The sequence below is a fragment of the Pseudonaja textilis genome, chromosome 3 (assembly GCF_049901715.1).
Source record: "Pseudonaja textilis isolate UNSWEBS1 chromosome 3, rPseTex1.2, whole genome shotgun sequence".
In the NCBI taxonomy this organism is placed as follows: Eukaryota; Metazoa; Chordata; class Lepidosauria; order Squamata; family Elapidae; genus Pseudonaja; species Pseudonaja textilis.
The window spans coordinates 187,453,204-187,477,213 of NC_141992.1; the positions used below are offsets into that span (position 1 = coordinate 187,453,204).

General features: G+C 43.5%; 1 protein-coding gene across 2 annotated transcripts in view; it reads left to right on the forward strand.

Annotated features, from left to right (window-relative positions):
* NSMCE2 (NSE2 SUMO ligase component of SMC5/6 complex) overlaps window positions 1–9,836 on the forward strand; it is a 243,656-nt gene extending 233,820 nt beyond the window's left edge. For both annotated transcript variants that reach the window (XM_026703655.2, XM_087931701.1), the window contains one exon: window positions 9,268–9,836. In XM_026703655.2, the coding sequence (XP_026559440.1) occupies window positions 9,268–9,382 (115 nt within the window). In that variant the 3' untranslated portion in view covers window positions 9,383–9,836. The remainder of the gene's footprint in view (window positions 1–9,267) is intronic.
* Window positions 9,837–24,010: the final 14,174 nt, after the last annotated feature.

Sequence of the window (24,010 nt, forward strand, 5' to 3'; positions counted from 1 at the left end):
ATATCCAAGTTAAATATTTAAATCTGTAAGCTGCAAGAAAACCTATTATCTAAGCTCTGACCTTGTTTTTAATTTCTTCTCAGCAGACTCCAGACTTTATCCCACAATGTACAGGGACACCCGTTATCTCCTCCCAATGATTCCTTTCTCAGTTCTTCTTTTCAGAACGCACAAAAGCCTCTGAGCTGTTGTCTGAATGACATTGTCTGGTTGCTTAGTCCAGAGTTGGCCGGGTTCGTACAATGCTCCATATCATAACCAGGGCCTACAAAATGCACAGCAAGATTCATTGGAGATGATCAATCAAAACTAGATGGTGATCTAATCCAACATGTCATCTCAGATCAATCCAGAGCGGAATCCGCTCTTGTAATCCTGTTGTATCACTTTGCTGTTTGAGATCTACTGATGGTGTGTCAGGAAGGAAATAGATTGTTTTTCAGATTTCCAGCAATCTATAAAGTAATGTTTTGGCGTCACCAGGTGAGTTGAGTCCATGATTATGGATGTTCTGCTGCGTCAGCCTTGGGCAACCTGCATACTCTTGGTGTTTCTCAAACTTGGCAACTTTAAGATGTGTGGACTTCAACTTGGATTGTGGATTTAGACTGGAATTAAAGTCTTAAAGCAGTGTCATCTCAACACTTGCCACTATGCTGGGTTTGGGATAAATGGATTCCATTTTTAGGCATCTCAGTAAGTAGATGACAATTATCTGGAATGGGGCATCTTCCGAACTTCTTTCTTACCATAGACCAGTTAAACAGATAACAGATAAACAGAGTTGGAAGAGACCTTGTAGGTCAACTAGTCCAACCCCCTGCCCAAACAGGAGATCCTACACCATTTCTGACAGATGGCAGACCAGTCTCTTCTTGATAGTCTCAAGTGATGGCGCTCCCACAACTTCCGAGGGCGAGCTGTTCCATTGGTTGATTGTTCTCCCTGTGAGAAAGATTCTCCTTATTTTGAGATTGAATCTCTCCTTCATCAGTTTTCATCCATTATTCTTTCTCTGGCTTTCGGGTGCTTTAGAAAATAGCTTGACCCCTTCCTCCTCTCTGTGGCAGCCCCTCAAATATTGGAAGACTGCTGTCCTGTCTCCCCTGGTCCTTCCTTTCATTAGACTAGCCATGCCAAGTTCCTGCAACCGTTCTTCATATGTTTTAGTCTCCAGTCCCCTAATCATCCTGGTTGCTCTTCTCTGTCCTTTTTCTAGAGTCTCAACATCTTTTTATAATGTGGTGACCAAAACTGGATGCAGTACTCTGGGTGAGGTCTTACTAAAGCTTTACAGAGTGGTATTAGTACCTTGCTTGATCCAGTGTTTCTGAACTTCAGCAATTTTAAGAAGAGTGGACTTCTTAACTCCCAGAATTCCCCAGCCAACCATGCTGCCTGGAGAATTCTGGGAATTGAAGTCCACCCATCTTAAAATTGCCAAATTTGCGAAACACTGCTCTAGATAAAGAATTGGTGAAGCGCCCTTCCACGTTATGAAGCTGGTTTCCTAGATAACTCTCAGCACAGTACTAGAACATGCGAATGGACATATTCAGTACTAAATATTGGCAGTAATATATTTTCTGTGTTTCAGTCTTGGTGTTTAAAAGGGTTCCTTTCAGGTCCCCTTTGGGTGACCCACTCCCAACAAACTGTTGTATGCTTCCCAGACTCACAGTGTGCGTGAGGGGTGCTATAAAAATATGATAAATAAAATAAATAAATAAGTAAGACACCTCTCCCCCACTCCCTGTTGCTGTTTCAGGAGCCGAGAATAATTGCTGAGCAGCAAAAGTACCAGCCTTGCCTGTGTCATACAGCTCCTTTTTGACTGGAGGCTTTCTGGGCAATTTCACAGAATTAATTAATCTGGGTAAAAACATGTGCCAGATAAATAATAATTATCTTCACCTCTTTGTAGATTGGGAGAAACAAACCCCAAACTGTGAGACTCTGTGGTTTGCCCAAGGCAAACGCACCACGCTGGAGACACAGCACCAGAGAACTGCCTTTGTCGGTCTGGGGCAAACGCCTTCCCAGACAGGATCTGGGGCTGCCTGCGGAGAGAAGGGCCTCTCGAGTGGCTGCGGCTGAGTCCGACTCTCCGCTCCTGGGCCCCTGTGCCTGCAGAGGCTGCACATCGGGGCCGGAGAACAGGTTTTATCAAAAAGGCCTTGCAGTAGTCATATCTGCAGCACAAGCAGTTTGAAAATGGGCCGGGAACATGTGGCAGAGAGCATTAATACTCACGTGTTATGGGGAAGGCGAGGAAGATACTTAGCAGTTGATTTAACAGAATAAGAGATTTGGAAGGGACCTTGGAGGTCTTCTAGTCGAACCCCCTGCTCAAGCGGGAAACGCTACGCAGGGTATCAAACCCAAAGCCCGTGGGCCAGACCTGGTCCATAGGACTGCCCTGGAAACAGCAACGGACTGGCCTGCAATGCCCCTGGCAGCTAAAACAGAGCTCAGCGGGGCCACATGCAGCCTTCCTGGGCTCCATTTTTGGCCATGACGGCCTCCTGCAGCTCTGCCAGCCAAAATGGAGTTGGGGCGGGGTGCATCAGAAGTGGTATTCAGCAGGTTCTGATCAGTTCTGGAGAACCAGTAGTGGAAATTTTGAGTTGTTCGGAGAACCGGCAAATCCCGCCTCTGGTTGGCCCCGCCCCCATCTCTTCTCTGCCTCCCGAGTCCCAGCTGATTGGTTGGGTCTCCTTTGGTTGCCTTGCAGAGGAGAACAGAGCTGGGAAGCAGGTTAGTGGGTGGGGAGGGAATGGGGGTTTTACAGTGTCCTTCCCCTGCCACGCCCACCAAGCCACACCCACAGAACCAGTAGTAAAAAAAAATGAATCCCACCACTGGGCCACCTACTCATTCCGGCCACATATCCATCCCGGAGGTCAAACACAACCTTGATTTGGCCCTCAATGAAGTCAAGTTTGACACCCCTGCCCTATACCATTTCAGACAAATGGTTGTCCATTCCAGTCTCTTCTTAAAAACCTCCAGTCATGGAGCACCCACAAAACTTCTGGAGGCAAGTTGTTCCAGTGGTGAATTGTTCTCACTGTCAGGAAATTCCTCCTTAGTTCTAGGCTGCTTCTCTCCTTGATTAGTTTCCACCCATTGCTTCTTGTCCTGCCCTCTGGTGCTTTGGAGAATAGTTTGACTCCTCTTCTTTGTGGCAGCCCCTGAGATATTGGAACCCTGCTATCATGTCAACCCTAATCTTTTTTTTCATTAGACTAGACATACCCAGTTCCTGCAACCGTTCTTTATATGTTTTAGCCTCCAGTCTCATAATCATCTTTGTTGCTCTTCTCTGTCCTCCTTCTAGAGTCTTTACATCTTCTTTTTATTGTGCCGATCAAAGATGCATTCAGTATTCCAGGTGTTGTGGGCTGCTTGAGCAGATTATATACAGGTTTAATAAATCATTATTGTCATCGTCATTTTCTTCCCCCTTCCCTTGGAATGTCCTTCCACCCTTTCAAGACAGATCTGATTTGAAATGCAACTTCCAGCCCATCACTGTCCTGCTCCTTCTTCGAGAAATGGGGAGAGAGCAAAACACGCGTAATCCTTGAGTGACCACCACTTGTTCAGCAGCCGTTCAAATTGCAAAGGCCTTGAGCGAGGGGAACTTTAAAAACTGGTACACCAAGTGGTAGCCATCACAGCATCCTCCCCGGTCATGCGATCCTGATCTAAGCACCCAGCCTGTGATTGTGGCATTGCAGCAAGCTACCGTCATGTGATCGCCATTGGCAAACTTCCACGCCAGCTTCTCACAAGCAGAGTCAATGGGAAAATCTGGAAGGGAAGAGCACAAGTTGTTCCCGTAAGATGCTCCTCTTGTTCTCCTGAGGAGCCTCAGCCATCTTGTGCTCTTTAGTACCTCTTCCACCTGCCTCTCTGTGCTTTAGCCGTGTAGGCCTGCTTACAGTGCCTCTCTGCCCACCTGCTGTCTTCCCTCAGTTCTCACCCTTACCTGGGACTTGTGCCTTTTCCCACTTAACAGTCTGTGTAATTCTGAAACGGATTGCCATTGGTAAGTGATCGATAAGTGATGCAATCATGTGACATCATGCTGTGTATGTCCTATCTATCTATCTATCTATCTATCTATCTATCTATCTATCTATCTATCTATCTATCTATCTATCCATCTAATCTATCTATCTATCTATCTAATCTACCTACCAATCCATCCATCCATCATCTATCTATTTATCTATCTATCTCCCATTCATCCATCCATCTAATCTATCTATCTATCTATCTATCTATCTATCTATCTATCTATCTATCTATCTATCTATCTATCTATCTACCTACCTACCTACCTACCTACCTACCAATCCATCCATCCATCATCTATTCATCTATCTACCTACCAATCCATCCATCCATCTATCATCTATTTATCTATCTATCTCCATCCATCCATCCATCTACCATCTATCTATCTATCTATCTATCTATCTATCTATCTATCTATCTATCTATCTAATCTACCTACCAATCCATCCATCCATCATCTATCTATTTATCTATCTATCTCCCATTCATCTATCTATCTATCTATCTATCTATCTATCTATCTATCTATCTATCTATCATCTACCTACCTACCTACCTACCTATCTAATCTACCTACCAATCCATCCATCCATCCATCATCTATTCATCTATCTACCTACCAATCCATCCATCATCTATTTATCTATCTATCTATCTATCTATCTATCTATCTATCTATCTATCTATCTATCTATCTATCTATCTATCTCTTCCCTGCAGAGAGTCTACTGCATACATTGAGCTTCACATGGAGATCAGGAAGTTAAAAAAATCATTTTCCTCAAACTAGAAGCGGTGTTTTTCAGCCTTGTCAACTCTAAGATGCGTAGACGTCAACTTCCAGAATTTCCCAGCCATATCTGACCTCCACACATCTTAAAGTTGCCAAAGTTGAGAAACTCTGGCCTAGAGCATACAACTGCAATGTAGTGTGGATAATATTTGTGTGTATCTTTCAAACTTTGTAAAGGAGCAGGACAGCAGAAGATAACAATCATGAAGATGAGAGTTTTGGAATGTTTTAGGAATGAGAAGAAAGAGCCAACAATGGCTGTAGGAATCAAGCTATGATCTTGGCAACAGTAGGAAAAGTTATCATAAAACTCTTTTTGCTATCCCAGGTATTATCTTAAGGGCTGGAAGCATTACTTCATGTTTTAAAAACCAATTTCAGCTTGCAAATGCCACGTTGCAATTTGTTGCATTATATCAGAGATGATTACAGAACTGGGGAAAAAAGGTAATTTGGGCTTATCTGTAGTGATCAGAGTTGGTTATTCTTAATTATTATTATATTTTGGGAGGAGGCAACCCTCTATTTTTTATATATCTATGGAGACTCTCAGTCATCCAGGTCATGGAAATTGGACTTTGTTTTTCCTTGAAAACGTTTCCCTTCTCATCCAAGAAGTTTCTTCAATTCTGATTGAATGGTGGAGGATGGAAAGATTTATATTCCTTGCAGTCATCTGGTCGTTAGGGCCACTTGGAGGTTATCTGTGCCCTCAGTGTCACCTGAATAATGCAAATTGGCATGGAACGTCCTTGAAACTTTCTTCTATTTTTCATGCTATTTGGTCTTCTGTAGTGTTTTCCTGTCACCCAAGGAAGCTATCTTTTCACCTATCTCCTCCTCTGTCTCTCCAAACCTCTCAGAGTATCCTCTGAGAATCTAGAAGTTCTCATCTTTGAAGGTATCAAACAATATGCAGACTCTACAGTCTCTAATGCTATTACTCATTATTACTACCACCACAGGCAAATTGTGTCTCTCTTAAGATTGATCTACAAGGAGAAATGTTCCTAAATCTCAGCAACTCATTCCTCCCTAGGCTATCCATTCTCATCTGTTTATATAATTACCTTCTGAATTCTATCTCCCGGAACAGAGCAAATTTACCTACCAAGAAAGGTTAGCATTAAATCTCAGAAAATCGCTCCAAAATCCAACATATGGCCTGTTGTTTTCTTTGCAGTTATTCATTGTTCTGGCTGTTTTGTTTTTCTTTTTTTAAAAAAACCTTCAAACTGGAACCACATTTGGATCAAATTAAGTAAATAGGGAAGGATATCGGACCACAAATAATCTTAATTTGCATGGGTTTGTATGTACAGGATGCGCCCAAAGAATACACCAATTCTGAGCACAGATCTCAAATCGTAACTTGCAAGGCAGGTTCAGTTTTGCCTTCTAGAACTCTTGACTTTTACAAATTCAGATCGTTCTCACTGTAATCCAAAGCACTGTAACCAATGTGCATTCTGCAGCAGATTGGATGATGCATGACCTAGTTACTGATATTTATAACTACTTTTACGAACATAACTTTCCTGAAAATAAATAAGATACCCAGCAACAGTATAGAGACAGAGGCACTCTGATTGTAAGCTAGGGGAATTGGTTTTGTTTTTATCAGCATCTTAAGATCCTTTATGAAGGTGGAGAGAAATACTTTACAGTAAACAACTCTCTCTCTCTCTCTCTCTCTCTCTCTCTCTCTCTCTCTCTCTCTGTGTGTGTGTGTGTGTGTGTGTGTGATATATATCTTGGAATCCATATCTCTTGAGAACCTGTGAGGAGTCGGAAATCAATGCCTTCTTTTCCCCTTTTCTTTTCCTTCACTTTTCCATTCCCTTTTCCTTTCCCTATTTGTCCTATTATTTGCTTTTGTATTTTCTTTGCATACCACATTATAAACTAATAAAAACAGATAGATAGATAGATAGATAGATAGATAGATAGATAGATAGATGATAGATAGATAGATAGATAGATAGATAGATAGATAGATAGATAGATAGATAGATAGATAGATAGATAGATAGATAGATAGATAGATAGATAGGCAGATAGGGAGAGGGGGAGGGGGGAGGGAGAGGGGGGAGGGGGAGGGAGGGAGAGGGAGAGAGAAGGCATTGACTTCCAACTCCTCACAGATTCTCAGAGATTTGGGTTCCAAGATCCAGCCACCTTCCAACTTGTTTTCTCATCAATACCGTTAACTGGAGGGTGTATTTTTGTTTTTTAGCTGTTACGATTTTTAGACAACTAGATATCAGAAATTCTTGCTTAGCTGCTACTGCTCACCTGAGATTAGGCAATGTAAGCAGGGAAGGAACGGAGATGCAAGTCAACTTTCTACAGTGAAATAGTCTCGTATTTGCCAGCCTGCAACTCCCATTGATCCCTGGGCAGGGCAGACATTTGACCATGAATCAGGGAATTGATGGGACTCACAGTTCAAATGTCTGGAGGAGATTAAGAGCCTTTTGCAGTTGAATCCAAGGCAACCTTCAAAGAGGGGCTTTGAAGAGTCACAGAAATAATGGAGGAAAGATGCAACTCAGTTGAAAGGCTATTCCAGATTGAGAAGCCACCATAGCCAATGTGGGCTCCAATTATTAAACCGATACAATTTCCAAAACAGATCTCACCGTGTGGGTAAGATGAATGAAAGCAGCTCTTTGCATTAGCCTGGTGTCCATTGCTAGTGTCCGACATTTCCACTGACAAGCAGACATCAACTGAAATGGAGCTAACTTTGAAGCCAATGTCTTGTTTCTGGTCCCAAAGGTGCTTTTTCAAGAGGCAACAAGTCCAGTTGCTTCTTGAAAAAGCCCCTTTGGGACAACCATGTCTTAAATGACTGAGAATCTTTACAGATTTTTAGTAATATCAAGGGTCTTCAAATTTGACAGCTTTAAGACTTGTTGACTTCAACTCCCAGAATTCCTCCTCCAGTCATGTTCGGGAATTTATTCATTCATTCATTCATTCATTCATTCATTCATTCATTCATTCATTCGTTTATTTATTTTTGTCAATTGCTTACAAGATAATAGGTATAAGTAAAAACATAGTTATTAATACATGGATACATATAAGAAAAAATAAAAAATAAACAGTAGGACAGGGACGGTAGGCACAATTGGTGCACTTATGCACATCCCCTACAGACCTCTTAGGGGTGAGGTCAATCATAGACAGTCTAAGGTTAAAGTTTTTGGGGTTTGGGGAAGAAACCACAGAGTCAGGTAGAGTATTCCAGACATTGACCACTCTGTTGCTGAAGTCGTATTTCCTGCAATCAAGTTTGATGTGATTAACCTTGAGTTTGTATCTATTGCTTGCTCTTGTATTGTTATGGTTGAAGCTGTAGTATTCATTGACAGGTAGGACATTGCAATGTATGATTTTATATACTATACTTAGATCGGACCGAAAGCGGGATGGTTCTAGGTTTTCTAGGTCTAGAATTTCGAGTCTGGTGGCATAAGGTATTCTGCAAAAAGTAGAGGAGTGGAGAACTCTTCTATGAAATATTTCTGGACTTTCTCAACTGTGTTAATATCAGATACATAATATGGTTTCCAGACTGATGAGCTGTATTCGAGTATTGGTCTAGCAAATGTTTTGTATGCTCAAGTTATTAGTGTAATATTTACCAGAGAAAAGGCTATGTAAGGTTAGGTTAACAACTCTTAACGCCTTTTTGGCTATGCAGTTACAGTGGGCTCTAGCACTTAGATCATTTGAGATGAGTACTCCAAGATTCTGGGAGTTGAAGTCCACAAGTCTTAAACTTGTCAAGTTTGAAGACCCTTGAGACAAACAATTTGAGACGAACACCCTTTGAATTAGGGGTCTCCAACCTTGGCAACTTTAAGGCTCATGGACTTCAACTCCCAGGTGGCTGAGGAATTCTGGGAGTTAAAGTCCACTAGTCTTAAAGTTGCCAAGGTTGGAGATTCTTGCTTTGAATGGTATGGGAGTAGGAATGGATTTCCAGAGAGAAAAATTGCACAGAGGGTGTGCATAAATGGCCTCAATGATCCTCTACAAGGATGCAAAGGACCAGCTGTCTGCAAGGACTATAAATCCTTCCATTCCCCACCATCCTGTCAGAGCTGCAGAAGCTTCTTGGATGAGAAGCGAAACATCTTCAAAGAAAAACAAAAAAGTGCCTTTGGGACAACCAGGACCTGGATGGCTGAGAATCTCCATAGACAGTCTTGTTTCTAGCTTTGAAACATGAATAAAATAACACTTCTGCCAAAGGTGGTTTTCTCACTGAAGGAGCTAATCAGAACCTCCCCACTGGATTTAAAGATAAAGTGAGAACTTCTGTTTTGCTCATTGGGATGTGATTTTTAACTCGGATCTTTTTCCCTTCTTTACAGATGCCCTCAAGTTGGCTGCAACAACAGGGAAGTCAGGAAAGCAGACCTGGTGTTCGATGAAGTCCTCAAAAGAACGATTGACATTTGGAGTAAAGGGAGCCAGGCAACACAGTAGAGAGAGGCCTCGGCCCCTGCAGTTGTTACAACAAAGGACACCAGGCAGTAGAAGAGTTCAACTGAGCATAGGTTTCTAATTTTCAGCTGGTTGTGTAAGAGATTGCTGCTGCAAGTATTTCAATAGCAGGCAAAAGTTGAAGGTCTGACCTGTTGCTAAAAGCATTTTCTTGGCAGCTGCCAAGTGTAAAATGCCTTGCTTTGTTTACCTTCATGTATGTGTATAGGTATAGGTATAGGTGTATGTATATGTATGTTATTCAGCTTTGTTCAGGTATTTTCCCACGTCATTGGAGTTGTGCTTTTAAAGTTGTAGCAACGTTTCGGCAGAATCTCATCTGCCATCATCAGGCTTCTGTATTGTGTTCGTCTGTGAGTCAGACTTTTACAGTTGTTTTATATATATATGTATATAAATAAAGCTAATATTCAGCTCCTGCATTTTATAAATAAAACTATGAAGGCCATCTTCAACCCCTTCATTTAGCAAGGAGGAAGGACTGGAGAATTTCTCTCTGGGGTTCATATTACAGAGCGTACTGTCAAATCTTAAATCATCATCTTCGGGTAGATGCTTTTCCCTATGGGCAGGACATAGTAAGCTAGCTGCGTCATTTGAAATTTTTGGATACGTGATAGTAACGTTTCATTTTCTGTCAATCCACTCCACCTCGCAGAGGAAGGAAGCAGTATTAGGTATTTTCACTGCCTTGAGTTACTTATAAACTAATAAAAGGTAAAAGGTAAAGGTTTCTTCTGTCCAATCAGGGAAAGGACTCTAGGGCAGGGGTCACCAACTTTTGGACCTCAGGGACCACCAAACTCATAATTTTAAATCCCGCAGACCAGAGATCCTGGGAAAGTCCCAAAAAAAGTCTGCAGGAAAATTCCCCACCCCATTTGCCTATCGATCAATGATTCTTTATTTGGGATCGCAGGATACCAGCTCCAGCTCCGTTCTCAGGGGGAGAGAAAGAGAGAGACTTTTGGCTTCATGCAAGGAAAGCAGCAGAAGCAGCAGAAGTCTTTCTTTCTCTCCCCCAAATTCTGCCAGAAATGAGTCTTTGCTGGTGCAGCTTCTTGGAGCAGGATGCCTTGCAGGGTCCCAAAGACTCATTTCTGACGGAGTTTGGGAGAGAGAAAGAAAGACGTTTGCTGCTTTCCTTGCGTGCGGCCAAAAGCAGAAGGAAGATGCGGAAAGAAGCAGCCCAGTGGCCAGGCCAGGCGCGTGGAGCAAGTGTGGCAAGTTCCCCCCTCTGCCTTTTCCCGCCTCCTCTCACTACCTCGTTCGCAATGCAAGCAACGCAAGCCTTGTGTTCCCCCCGGGCCAATAACAAAGTAAAATAAATGTATTGATTTAGCCACAGTAAATTGGATTCATGCTACTCAGTGAAGTCCTATTTGGCGGTTTCTCAAACACCATGGCTGTACTTACACAGCTTAGACGAACCTTATTATGACTTGGTATGATGCATGACGGAAGGAATGCATTGCCACCACCTGAGCAGAGATAGAAGGGTGTTAAGAGGTGGTGAAAAAGGGAAATTTTAGCAAAGGAATGTTAGTCGCATTGAGAGAAATAAATACTTGATGCTTTCTTCCAAGAACAGAGCAGCTAAATCACCCAGTCTAGTTCCTCATTCTGATAAACCTTGAGAGACAGCCTCAGAAGGGAGGAAGCTGTTCAAGAAAGCTAGACATGTCTCCCTAGAAACAAGTTTTCAGAAACCGCTACTCTAACCTTCTAGCCCAGGGGTATCAAGCTCGATTTCATTGAGGGCTGCTGCACCTCAGGGAGCCAGGGTGGGCGTGGCCAGCTTGGGGGGGGCTGTGGCGGCCCAAGTACTCTGCCAAGGAAAACAGGCTCCCGAGCGCCATTTTTGGCCGTAACGGCCACCTGCAACCCTCGGCCAGCGAAAATGAAGCATGGGGGGCCCCCCGCGTGTGGCCCTCCGGGGCTCCATTTTCACTGGCAGAGGCATCGCAGGCCGGTCCTTCAATGTTTCCAGGGCAGCCCCGCGGGGCAGATTTAAGCACCCTGTGGGCCGGATCCGGTCCAGGGGCCTTGAGTTTGACACCTCTGGTGTAGACAGTCAAGAGGTCAAGTTGGTGTGTCTCAACCCAAGTGGACATGTCCTCCCCCATACGGCATCTTACACAGAAGTAGATTCATAACTTGTAACCTGATGAGTCTGCAGAGAGACACATTTGTCCCGTTACGGTAGAAGAAAGTAGCGAGAATAGAAATGAGAATGTTTAATAGTAAAAAAAAAGTAAGTCAGGACCATTTTTCACACTTGCAGCATCCCCGTGGTCACATGATTTACATTCAGATGCTCGACAGCTGACTCACATTTATGACAGTTGCAGTATCCCAGGGTCATGGGATCACCTTTTGCGACCTTCTGACAACCCAAGTCCACGGCGAAGCCAGGTTCCCCTAATAACCATGTTACTAATTTAACAACTGCAGTGATTCGCTTAACAAATGTGCCAAGAAAAATGGGGCAAAACTCAACAAATTTCTGACTTTGCAATGTAAATTGTGGCCGTAAGTGGAGGACTACCTGTATTGAATACAGACTTATGGACCAGCTTTTGGAGAAGCATATACATTATTTCAGGTGGGAGTGTGTGTGTGTGTGTGTGTGTACTATATATATGTATGTACGTACATACATATATACGTGTGTGTGTGTGTGTGTGTGTGTGTGTGTGAAATACCACTCACGCATCATCACAAAATCTCCAGAACCATAAAGTCTACCGACTTGAAATTTGGCACATATGTTCCTCTTGGATTCTAGGTGCTCACTAAGAAAGGATTTTTCGAAATGATCGTCACAGCATTAGTATTTCATATATTATTATCCCTCTCCCCACTTGAAAAGAAATCTGTTCCAAATGCAAAACACAAGCAGAGGAGTTTCAGTTTTAGTTTCACAGCACCAAGCAGCTTTAATGCAGAACAGTTTTTCTAAGCCACGGCCAGGCTCCTTGCTGTCTCCTTCTTGCTCACACAGCAAATACTGTTTCAGTTTCCAAACAGCCCTCAACTCTCACACACTGACGAGACGCTAGCCGGATGAATACCAATGGATGCTGGTAGGTAGAGGCGGAATTCCCTCCCTCTTATTTTCCTCCCCCAAAACTAAGCCCAACCACATAGTTGATATCTGCTTCTCAGAGGCTGCCTGGATCAAATCCCTGCAATTTTCTTGGAAAGGTTTTTCAGAAGTGGTTTTCTGTTGCCTCATTTCTAGGACTGAGAAAAGAGAACGGCCCTAGGTCACCCGGCTGGCTTTGCACCTAAGACGGGACTAGAACTCAGTTTCCCAATTTCTAGCCTGATGCCTTAACCACCGTATATACCAGACTGGCTGCTCTCAAGAGCATAGGTAGGACAAGCTGAGATCTTTACGCAAGGTCTGAACAATTTAGTCAGCTTTTCTACAGAGTAGTGAGGTTGCTGACCACAACAATCTTTTGAAATCAACACATAGTAAGAGAAGAGGAAATAGCGGTCTTAAAGCTAGAAGGTGACCTATTCTTTTTTCAGAAATTCTCCAGGTGATCTTGGAAACAAGTTAGAAGTAGCAATTGTGTTACCTCATTTTTGCCTCGTGTTTCAATGATTGTTTAAGAGCCAAACTCTGTGTGTAATATACTCACACAGAACATACTCAAATGGGAAGAGGGGGGAATATTTGGATCATATCTGGCTATTTATATGAATGTAATTATTGCACCGGCTTTCCATGAATAATTTACAATAAGAACTGAATAATATTTTTCTCACACAAGCAGACTGTTACTGAGTTATGCTTACCTTGATATAAGGCAACTATCTCTAAAAATAATCTGTCTACATTAGAACTGCTTGCTTATCCAGATCATTTATAGACTTTATGGCTGTATTTTCTAAGCTTGATTCATTTTCACATCAATTAGAGTTTTGTTTCTTACTCTATTTTGCAAACCCATCCCGTCCCGTGGCTTCAAAATGTAATATATTGTATGAACTGAGGTGTGGGTCTAGGTTCGCACGCCACACAAAGATACAAGAGATGGTTTGATTTTGATTTAACATCCTGTATGAACTCAGACAAATCAGCCATCAATGCGTACATCCAGATAAATAACATCTATGTATCATTCGAAAAGGATGGTGAATAAGGTAAAAATGAAACAAAAAACCCAAACCCCCTCCTCACCTGCAATCAACTCTTACATAAGTAATGATTAACACCAAAAATCAAGCAGTAAACAATACCTCAATCAAGAAACTACCAACACTAATAATCAAACAACATAATAACAGCCGAACCAAGGAACCACAAAGAACATTCCCACCAACACTGACAGGGCAAGACAACTGTATATAAACACTGAGCAAAACCCACTCCCTTCTACCACTGATGATGTTACCTAGTTGGATAATAAAATGTCTGCAAGAAAACAACAAAGCTCAGAGAGCACCGAGCATCCCTCTGTATGAATTCTGTCATTGCTGTTTGCAAATCTTGGGTTATAGCTTAGGGGTTTAATCAAAACTTGCTAATTCCAGCTGATTTGGTGAATCATGGATGAAACAAGTCATGACTTGGTCATGATTTTGTGAACCGGATCATCACCAAGAGAAAAAAAGGATCAGGGAGGTAGGAAAAATAAATTCAAGTAATCCTTTTTCATACATCATAAACTGTCAACAACAGACAAGCTAGTTCTAGGAAATGGAGCAGAGAGAGAAATGGAAGCTGGATTTAGCCCTACTTCTTCCACTTAGTATGGACTTCTTCTAGAACAGGAGTGTCAAACTCAAGGCCCGGGGGCCAGATCTGGCCCACCACAGCCATGCCACCCCTGCCCCCCTGAGGTCAAACACAACCCTGATGTGGCCCTCAATGAAATCAATCACCCCTGTGCTAGAAACATCGTTGTTGCTTCTCTTGAAGCTAACAAGAACACAAATGGTAAGGCTGCTGGAAGATGGCCAGCAAAAAGGGTTAGGAGATGACAACCAAGGCTATTTCACCAGTGACCTGTGCACTGGACAGAAAGTATTGCCACATGATTATCTTGCCTTTCCTTCATCCTTGCTTTCAGTTAAACAACCTCTGAAAAAATTATGAAGCCTGAACTTAGCAGCAAGAAGCCAAGGCTGGTGGGTGGGAGAATTCAAGCCATTTTGTGTTCTGTTGCGAATTGAGTTACACAAGAACTCAAAAGAAGTTGGACTTGCACTTATGTGATTCTTGGAGATGCTTAGCTCCTCAGGAGTGCTACTGAAACCCTTGAATGTCACAAGACATCTATCCATCCATCCAATCCAGTTCCTATACCAGAAGTTGAAAACATATGGCCCTTCAGTTGTTGCAGGTAGTCCTTGACTTATTACTGTAATGGAGCCCGGAATTTCTGGCGTTAAGTCATGACAGTTGCAAGTTGAAGCACTCACATGACCGGACATGATTTTATGACTTTTTCTGTGATGGTTGTTAAGTGAACACTACAGCTGTTAAACTAATCAAAGTATTCCTTTAGGCATATTTTTTTTTTGCCTTGTTACTGGCTTCATATGACATGCTAAGCGAGGGGTCAGCAACCTGTGGCTCTAGAGCCGCATGTGGCTCTTTCATTTCTCTGCTGTGGCTCCCTGTCTCCAGTTGGCTCCACAATTAATACGGCTTTTGGTTAGGGCAGGTGGAGGAAAAAGGATGCCGTGCTAGGAGGAAACTCTATGGTGGGGGGAACTGGACTTCCAGTCAGCTCCAGAATTGAACAGGGGGCTTCCGATTAGGACTTTTGTGGCTCTATGAGTGTTTCAGGTTGCTGCCCCATGTGCTAAGCCAACCATAATTTGGCTTCATGGAAACTCAGTCTCACTGGTTCCCTGAAACAACTTACAATTTCTGTTCGGTCTGCCCCTTGATTCCAGCTTCTCGTCTTCATAAAACTCCAAATCCAAGTATAGATGGAAAATATGGCTGCGAATTGGGGTTGCCCGGACAGATTTCCCCATAAAACTGAAGCATTTCTGACAGATGAATAAGATTTGCTTGGATTTTTTTTTTTTTAAAAAAGAAGGGACCAAATAGACTGACTCAAGTGTTTTCAGTCGTGTGATCCAACTTCTGATAGGCAGAAGGGGGGGGGGCGGGAAGCGGGAGAAAGAAAGAAGGTTGACTGGGAATGTGAAAAGTTTGACTCTTTGATTGGCAAGTTTCCTATAGCAAAGACAAAGCAGGCTTTCAGGCTGTTTTAGATCTGAAAGCAACAAAGTCAGGAGACATGTTTTCATGAGACCTTGGCTGAGACCCTCTGCTGTGCTGGCAAAAACCTCTCCCCGCCCCCCTGCATTACTTGTAGACATAATGAATGCCCTACAGCCTGCAGAACACAGGTGCCTCCCTTGGTTCTCCATGGGAGCAGCTCTGTTCCCTCTGGGCACTGCAGCCACTTCCTGTCACCGGGTATTCATGCTTCAGCCCACAGGATTTGCGGGAGGGAGGAGAAGACTGGTGGGACGTTTGGTTGGTTCAGGATAGAGCATTCAAGCAATAGTACTTAGACTTATAGATCACTTCACAGTGCTTTACAGCCCTCTCTAGGAGTGTTACAGAGTCACAATGTGTTGGTCCTATTGGTTTGGCCCTCCACAAAAATCCCAGTTGCTCACGTGGTACCTTGGGAAAATTAATTGCTCACCTTGTTCTAAGCACTCACCTTCTTTCTCCTTTCTGTGGGTACTAACACAGTGTTTCTCAACCTTGAGAAGTTTAAGATGGGTGGACTTCAACTCCCAGAATGCCTCAGCAAGTCCACCCATCTTAAACTTCTCAAGGTTGAGAAAAACTATGCTAAAGCAATAAAAGATGGCAAATGTTTCCATTGAAACCTTTGTTCAACAGGGAGGGTATATATACACAGATCAGTCAAGGTAAGCCATGCCCAGGCCCCAAGCCATCTGAGTCACCAAACAGTCCCCATTGGCTGACCTGTTGCCATGTCTATTCCAATTCATGAACTCTCATACACTGGCAGAACTCCTTTGAGGAACAGTCCCGAAGGTGGTGCTTTTTCAAGAAGCTTCTTGGATGAGAAGTGAAACATCTTCAAGGGGAAAAAAAACAAAGAAAGTCCAGTTGCCATTTGAAAAAGCACCTTTGGGCAACCATGGCTTGGATGACTCAGAGTCTCCATAGGTGTTTGAGGAACAGTCTTAGAAAAGTTCTCTAAGAGTGAGAAGGTGACCATTTTAATAGTCTTGATAGCTAGGTGGAACTTCAGTATTCCAAAGTGGTATATAGCAATAGCACTTAAGACTTATATACCGCTTCACAGTGCGTTCCAGCCTCTCTAAGCAATTGACAGAGTCAGCCTCTTGGCCCCAACAATCTGGGTCCTCATTCTATGGAAGGCTGAGCCAACCTTGAGCCAGTGAGAATCGAACTGCTGGCAGTTGGCAGAATTAGCCTGCAATACTGCCTTCTAACCACTGTGCCACCATGGCTCTTATCTCAGAGAAGGGACTTGGAAGGTGGAATAACCAAAGAGGCAGGGATGCATGTTGCATGGAGGTGATCCTTGGAAGTATCTGTAAGTGAAAATAAGATTAGGTAGTCCTCAAGTTACAATGGTTCATGTAGTGACCATTTGACCATTTGGCACTGAAAAGAGTGACATGACTTATTTTTCATTCTTAATGACCATTGCAGCATCCCCATGGTCCTTTGATTTACATTCAAATATTTGAACAACTGGCTTATATTTATGACAGTTGCAGTGTCTTGGGGTCATGGGATCCCCCTTTCTGACATTCCGACATTCCGGCTTATACAATCATCAAGAATTGGACACAACTGAATGGAAATAATCCTCTTCTTCTTCTTCTTCTTCTTCTTCTTCTTCTTCTTCTTCTTCTTCTTCTTCTTCTTCTTCTTCTTCTTCTTCTTCTTCTTCTTCTTCTTCTTCTTCTTCTTCTTCTTCTTCTTCTTCTTCTTCTTCTCCTCCTCCTCCTCCTCCTCCTCCTCCTCCTCCTCCTCCTCCTCCTCCTCCTCCTCCTCCTCCTCCTCCCCTCCCCCCCCTCCTCCTCCTCCTCATTTTACCATCCTCCCCTTAACAGTCTACAATTTTTTCTTGGGAGAAATGGGCTGTGAAAGCACATTTTTCTCAGCAGATCATAATGTTGCAGTAGTGACACCTGTCAGAAAGCATCTCTGTTTCCCCTGTTCCCAGCATTTCATGTCCAGCACACCAAACAATTTCTAATGGCTCCTGTTAAATCATGGCTCAAGAAGCCCTGTTTTTAAAGGCAGAAAGAACATCAACGTCCATCATAAAACTTGAAACAAATGGCAAAAATGACCTCTATTAGAGGGGTTCTACTCTCTTTTCTACTCTCTTTTTAATTCCTTCCTTCCTTCCTTCCTTCCTTCCTTCCTTCCTTCCTTCCTTCCTTCCTTCCTTTCTTTTCCTCCCCCTCTCCTTCCCTCACTTCCTTTGTCCCCTTTCTTCCCCATCCTTTCCTCCCCTCCCCTCCCTCCGTCCTTCCCTTCCTTCCTCCCTCCCTCCCTCCCTTCCCTCCTCCCCTTCTCTTCCCACATCCTTCCCTCCCCTCTTCTCCCCTCTTCTCCCCATCCCTCCCTTCCCTTCTTCCCCCCCTCTCTGAGAGAGGGAATTCTTCCCACCGTGAGTCAGCCTAGCAGTTTGCTGTCAGTTTTCTTCGCTACCACACAAGCAATGAAGCAACTTGTCGCTCTCGTCATCAGAAACCAAAATACTTTCTGCCGTTCTGTAGTAGCTCACTCCTACTTCCAGTGAATTTTGTGAAATGACTTTGACAGCGTGAAGAGGAAAGGCGGGGGGGGGAGGGGGGGTGGAATTACGGGAGCATCGGGATTTTCTGTAAAAACGTCCCAGTCGAGCTGTTGAAAGTTGAAAGATCCACGCTGTTTCCTCTCCCGTGCCAGGCAGGCCTCATCAGACCGTCCATGTGATTGATTCTCGACAGTATCTTATGGATACTGCTGACTCAAGATGGGGTGCTGTGTTTCCTATCCACCCCCAACTCTGGCGCCTAAGTGTTCCCAAATGTACAGAATTGACACTTCAGGACGTTCTCAGTCAATCTTTTTGCCTCAGAATCTCTTTCAAATGCTCAAACTTTCCATCAATTGGAGGTTTTTGTGAGTTGCACTTTCAGCTCTGGGAGTGGGTGGTGGTGTACCAAGGGAAGTGTGAATGCCTCAGACTGCTAGTGTAATACAGATTGCTGTGCAGATAATCCTCAGGGTACAACCATTTCTTTAGGGACCCTTCAAAGTTACCACAGTGACATATGCCTGTACTTGACTTTTACGACTGTTTCAGCATCCCCTGGCAACTGACATGTATTTGCCAAGGATCAACTGGCCACTGGCATGTATTTATGACTGTTGACCTGAACCCAAGGCCATGTCATCAGCATTTACAATCTTCCCAGCTGACCACATTTGCTTAATAACTGAATAATCCACTTAACAACGGCAATGATTCACCTAACAACCATGTCAAAAAAAAGGGCTGTGAAATGAGGCACAATTCACTTAACCAAGTGCCTTGCTTAACAATGGTAATTTTGGGTTCAATCGTCATACTGTATAGTGCAATATTAATGCAATATTTTCAATTCAATGTATAGAATGTGAAGGATGCGTGTTTGTGTTCATTTTCGTAGTCAGAATGTTCACTGAAAATGGTATTAAATTTCGTTGTATGAGGTGCAATGACAATAAAGTAAACTAAATTAAAATAAGTCAAGGATTAACTATAGTGGCATAAGAACTCAAGAAAAACAAGAATATTTCATTCCCACACTGGACAATCAGATGACACCCAAGAAACCCACACGTTGAGTATGAACCCGGTTGGAGCTTCCTGTCTGTGTACTAAGCATTCGTACATATGCTATGAACCATGGTGGTGGCGCAGGGGTTAGAGTGCAGTACTGCAGGCTACTTCTGCTGACTGCCAGCTGCCTGAAATTTGGCCATTCAAATCTCACCAGGCTCAAAGTTGACTCATCCTTCCATCCTTCCGAGGTGGGTAGAATGAGGACCCAGATTGTTGGGGGCAATAGGCTGACTCTGTCAATTGCTTAGAGAGGATGGAACGCACTGTGAAGCAGTATATAAGTCTTAAGTGCTATTGCTATATACCACTTTGGAATACTGAAGTTCCACCTAGCTATCAAGACTATTAAAATGGTCACCTTCTCACTCTTAGAGAACTTTTCTAAGACTGTTCCTCAAACACCTATGGAGATTCTGAGTCATCCAAGCCATGGTTGCCCAAAGGTGCTTTTTCAAAAGGCAACTGGACTTTCTTTGTTTTTTTTCCCCTTCAAGACGTTTCACTTCTCATCCAAGAAGCTTCTTGAAAAAGCACCTTCGGGACTGTTCCTCAAAGGAGTTCTGTCAGTGTATGAGAGTTCATGAATTGGAATAGACATGGCAACAGGTCAGCCAATGGGGACTGTTTGGTGACTCAGATGGCACATATATATATATATGCATATATGTATATGTGTGTGTGTGTGTGTGTCTGTGTGTCTGTGTGTTCTTATGTTTTTGCGGGTATTTATATGTATGGTATTTAGGTTTCTTCGGGTATTTTCCCATGTCTTAATAGTTGTGCATATAGTTGCTTCTATGAATATTGCCTCTGTAATATTTAGCTTCTGTGGTTCTGTACATATGTGATTCTTTGCTTCTGGATTCTGAGTTCTGCTGCATGGGTATTGTATACATGCATCATGCTTTATGTTGTTGAATATAAAGAAGTTTCTTTTATAAATGAAAACTGCGGAATTCTTTACTTGTGTGCCGGTTGGATTGCTGCAACCTCTAACAAGTTCCACCTCAGAGTGGGACGTCTACCCTCCCTGTTGAACAAATGTTCCAATGGGAACATTTGCCATCTTTTATTGCTTTAGCATAGTGTTCTCAACCTTGAGAAGATTAAGATGGGTGGACTTGCTGAGGCATTCTGGGAGTTGAAGTCCACCCATCTTAAACTTCTCAAGGTTGAGAAACACTGTGCTAGTACCACAGAAAGGAGAAAGAAGGTGAGTGCTTAGAACAAGGTGAGCAATTAATTTTCCCAAGGTACCACATGAGAAACTGGGATTTTTGTAGAGGGCCAAACCAATAGGACCAACACATTACTCTGTAGGTATTGGGGAAGGGAATAGCAGTCACTTTCAAAATAAAAAGCAATGCAATTGTATTGTGTGCATGGTGGACACTTATTTACGTTTGATTTCTAATTTCTGACTGACTCTCATGCAGGCCAACTCAACCATATTCTCACAATACATTGAAAGATGAATGGCACTCTTGTATAGCCCTCAGTTCCGTTTTTCTGGCAACACAAACTTTGCAATTTCTGTTTAAAAAAAATTATCCCAAACTAGACAAGCTAAATTTGAATAACCTCCCATCCATTCCCAAGGGCTGAAAATGGTGGCTATGTCTCCAAAGGGTCTTTGGATACCAAATGCTAATATTGTGTGTGTGTGTGTGTGTGTGTGTGTGTGTGTGTGTGTGTGTAAATGCAGGGCCTGATCTGCTCTATTTTAAAAAACATTACAACCCTGGTTACAAACAGGTCCAGAAAGGCTGCATCCCAAGCATAGCATAAACCAGGATCAAGCCAATTACATTTTGACTTGAGAATCATTTATGCTTGAAATCTTCAGTCTGCTCCTTTTTTTTTTGTCTCAAATTAGCTGGTGGCTCATACGCTCCATGCTGTTTGTCTTTGACTCCACAATAATGCTGATGATAGCCCTGTGAAATTATACCCTTAATGCTGTTGGGAAGGGCAGATAAGGCAGAGCATGTTGGACGGACAATGCTCATCCCAAACACAAAATATGACCTCCCCTTTTCTTATTTCAAGTCCAACATTTTGCCATGCTAGTAAGTGAGTGGTGTTACATAAACAGCTGCTTCACTTCTGCCTGGGATCCAAAAAATTATTCTACACTGAAGAATGTCTAAGGGTCTTGGGAAGTGTTTCTCAATTTTGAAAATGTGTGGACTTCAACTCCCAGAATTCCCCAGTCAGCATAGCCTGCTTGCTGTCGAACAAGAAGCATTGGCATGAATGGTCGGATTCAATTTTTTTTTACTACCGGTTCTGTGGGTGTGGCTTGGTGGGCATGGCAGGGGGAGGTTACTGCAAAATCCCATTCCCTCCCCACCCCACTAACCTGCTTTCCAGCTCCATTTTCCTGTGCAGGGCAACCAAAGAAGACCCAGCCAATCAGCTGGGACTCAATGGGAGGCAGAGAATAGATGAGGGCGGGGCCAGTCAGAGGTGGTATTTGCCAGTTCTCCGAACTACTCAAAATTTCCACTACCGGTTCTCCAGAACTGGTCAGAACCTGCAGAATACCACCTCTGTTTGTCACCTGTTTGCCGGCACCTTCCAGGCTAAAGGGAGACATAGGGCTGACTTGGGTGCCTTTCCCCCCCCTTCCTAATGCATCATTACAGCTATAAAAATACTAATAGGAGTTGTGGATTACTCATTGGGTGGTTGGTGAGGTCAAGGAAGATAAAGCATTCAGACCTGTAACAAAGAGCGGCCATAAAATAATGCCCCAAATGTGACACAATCTGCCTACCTCAGCAAAACCGTCTGAACCGATTGACTACAATTATATAATGAAGAATGTGCCTCGTCTATTAACCCAGCAGCTGTGTCTGGGAGGGTTCATTTATTCTTGGGAGCAGAGCTTGTTCCGAGACAGGGAATAATATGGCTTCTTTGGAGGCTTTACTTTAAAAATGGGTGTATTTCAAGTAGAGCACGGGAAGTGGATCACCTAAAGCCAAATAAAACTTCAATGGGATGCTAGGGGCGACTTGGCTATTGCATTGCACATCCATTATTGAATGTGAACAGTCCTCCGGAAACACAGATAAATCATTTTAAATTTCTCATATATAGAAACCAGACATTAAGCCATCATTTCTTTAATTCTGGTTTCCTAAACAAAGCATGAGAGCCAGTTTGGCATATTGGTTAAGTCAGGGCTCTGAAACCTTGAACACTCAAAGAGCCACTTGGACCCCATTTCCACAGAAAAGAAAACACCAGAAGCCACAAAACTCCCACCCAGTCGCATGACGCCCCCGTCCCCGCCCCCCTACCCAGGTTTTGTGGCTCCCTGTGTTTTCTGTGGGAAATGGGTCTCTCTCCCTCCCTCCCATTTCTGTTTGTGTGTGTGTGTGTGTGTGTGTGTGTGTGTGTTTTATCTTCTCAGGCATGGCGAGGAGTGACTGGAAGGGGACAGCAAGGGGCGTGGCCAGCCGGTGGTGGGATCACCCAAGAGGGAGACGTAGCTAAGGGCCCAAAGAGCTGCAGGTAGCTCCAGAGCCGCGTGTTGCCGACACCCGGGTTAAGTCATCAAGTTAGATACTAGGAGACAGTGAGCTCTAGCCCCGCTTTAGGCACAAAGCCAGATTGGTGGTGTTGTGCCAGTCATTGTTTCTCAGCCATAGAAAGGAGGCAGTGACAAAATCTTTCCCAAAAAAACTGCAGACACTTGTTCTGATTCAGTGGAAGAAATAACAAAACCAAAGCATAACTGACTAGCTTCATGCATCACGCCAGTGGTGGTATTCTACTGGTTTGGCCAAACCGGTAGCTCTGAGGATCATCTGTGAGCAAACCAGATCGCTCTGACAATCAGCTGCTGCGCCCTCTCACCCGTCCCGGCTCTATACTGATCTTCATTTCCTGCTTTTCAACCTCAGCTGCTTCGCACGTCACAGCAGATTGCCGCGCATCAGCTGTTTTATACACAGGGCTTGCAGCAAAAGGTGAGTTGCAAATGCTGCGCATGCGCAAAGCACGCGTTTCGTACGCTCTCACACCCAACCGGTAGGAAAAAGATTTGAAACCCACCACTGCATCACTCTAAGCTATGAATTGGAGTTTGCAAACTGCAATCAGGTCCACAAAACTCACTAATCTCAAACCCTATAGTTTGCATTAGTGTTGTTTGAACTACACTGAACATGCTGCAGGCAAATAGCTGGACCTGTTAAACATTCTGCTAGGTGAGTCTTCTCCAACTTGTTCTTGTTGTGGTTTGTCGGCAGCAGGTGTGGACGGCTGAGGTCTCAGAGAGCGAGGACTCGGATGAGTGGCCTGCATGTGATGCAGGGACTATCAGGGAGTGGTGTGCTGCCTTCGGAGATTGTGGAGGCTGGCAGCACTGATGAAGAGGTCCCTGAGGAGCCTGTGCCCAGTGCGCATGCTGCTTGAAGGAAAGAGCAGCTGTAGCAGCACAGGCAACTCGGGAGTAAGGCTGCAAGGTGATGGCCCCTCTCTTAAGGGATAAAAATCAGCCCTCAGAGGTGGGATTCTTTTCAGGAAGCAAAGAAGTTCTTGCACTTCAAGTCTTGTGGAAGTTCAGACTATCCTGGTTTGTGTTTGGAGACTTTTTGTTTGGAATATTTCTTGGCAACTTAATCTAGTGCTTTTGGCAGCCTTGCACAACCTTGGCCAGGGTCGTTCTTATAAGAGACAATTAGTTTTAATAGCCTTTTAAACTCGGAATTTGCAGAGAAGC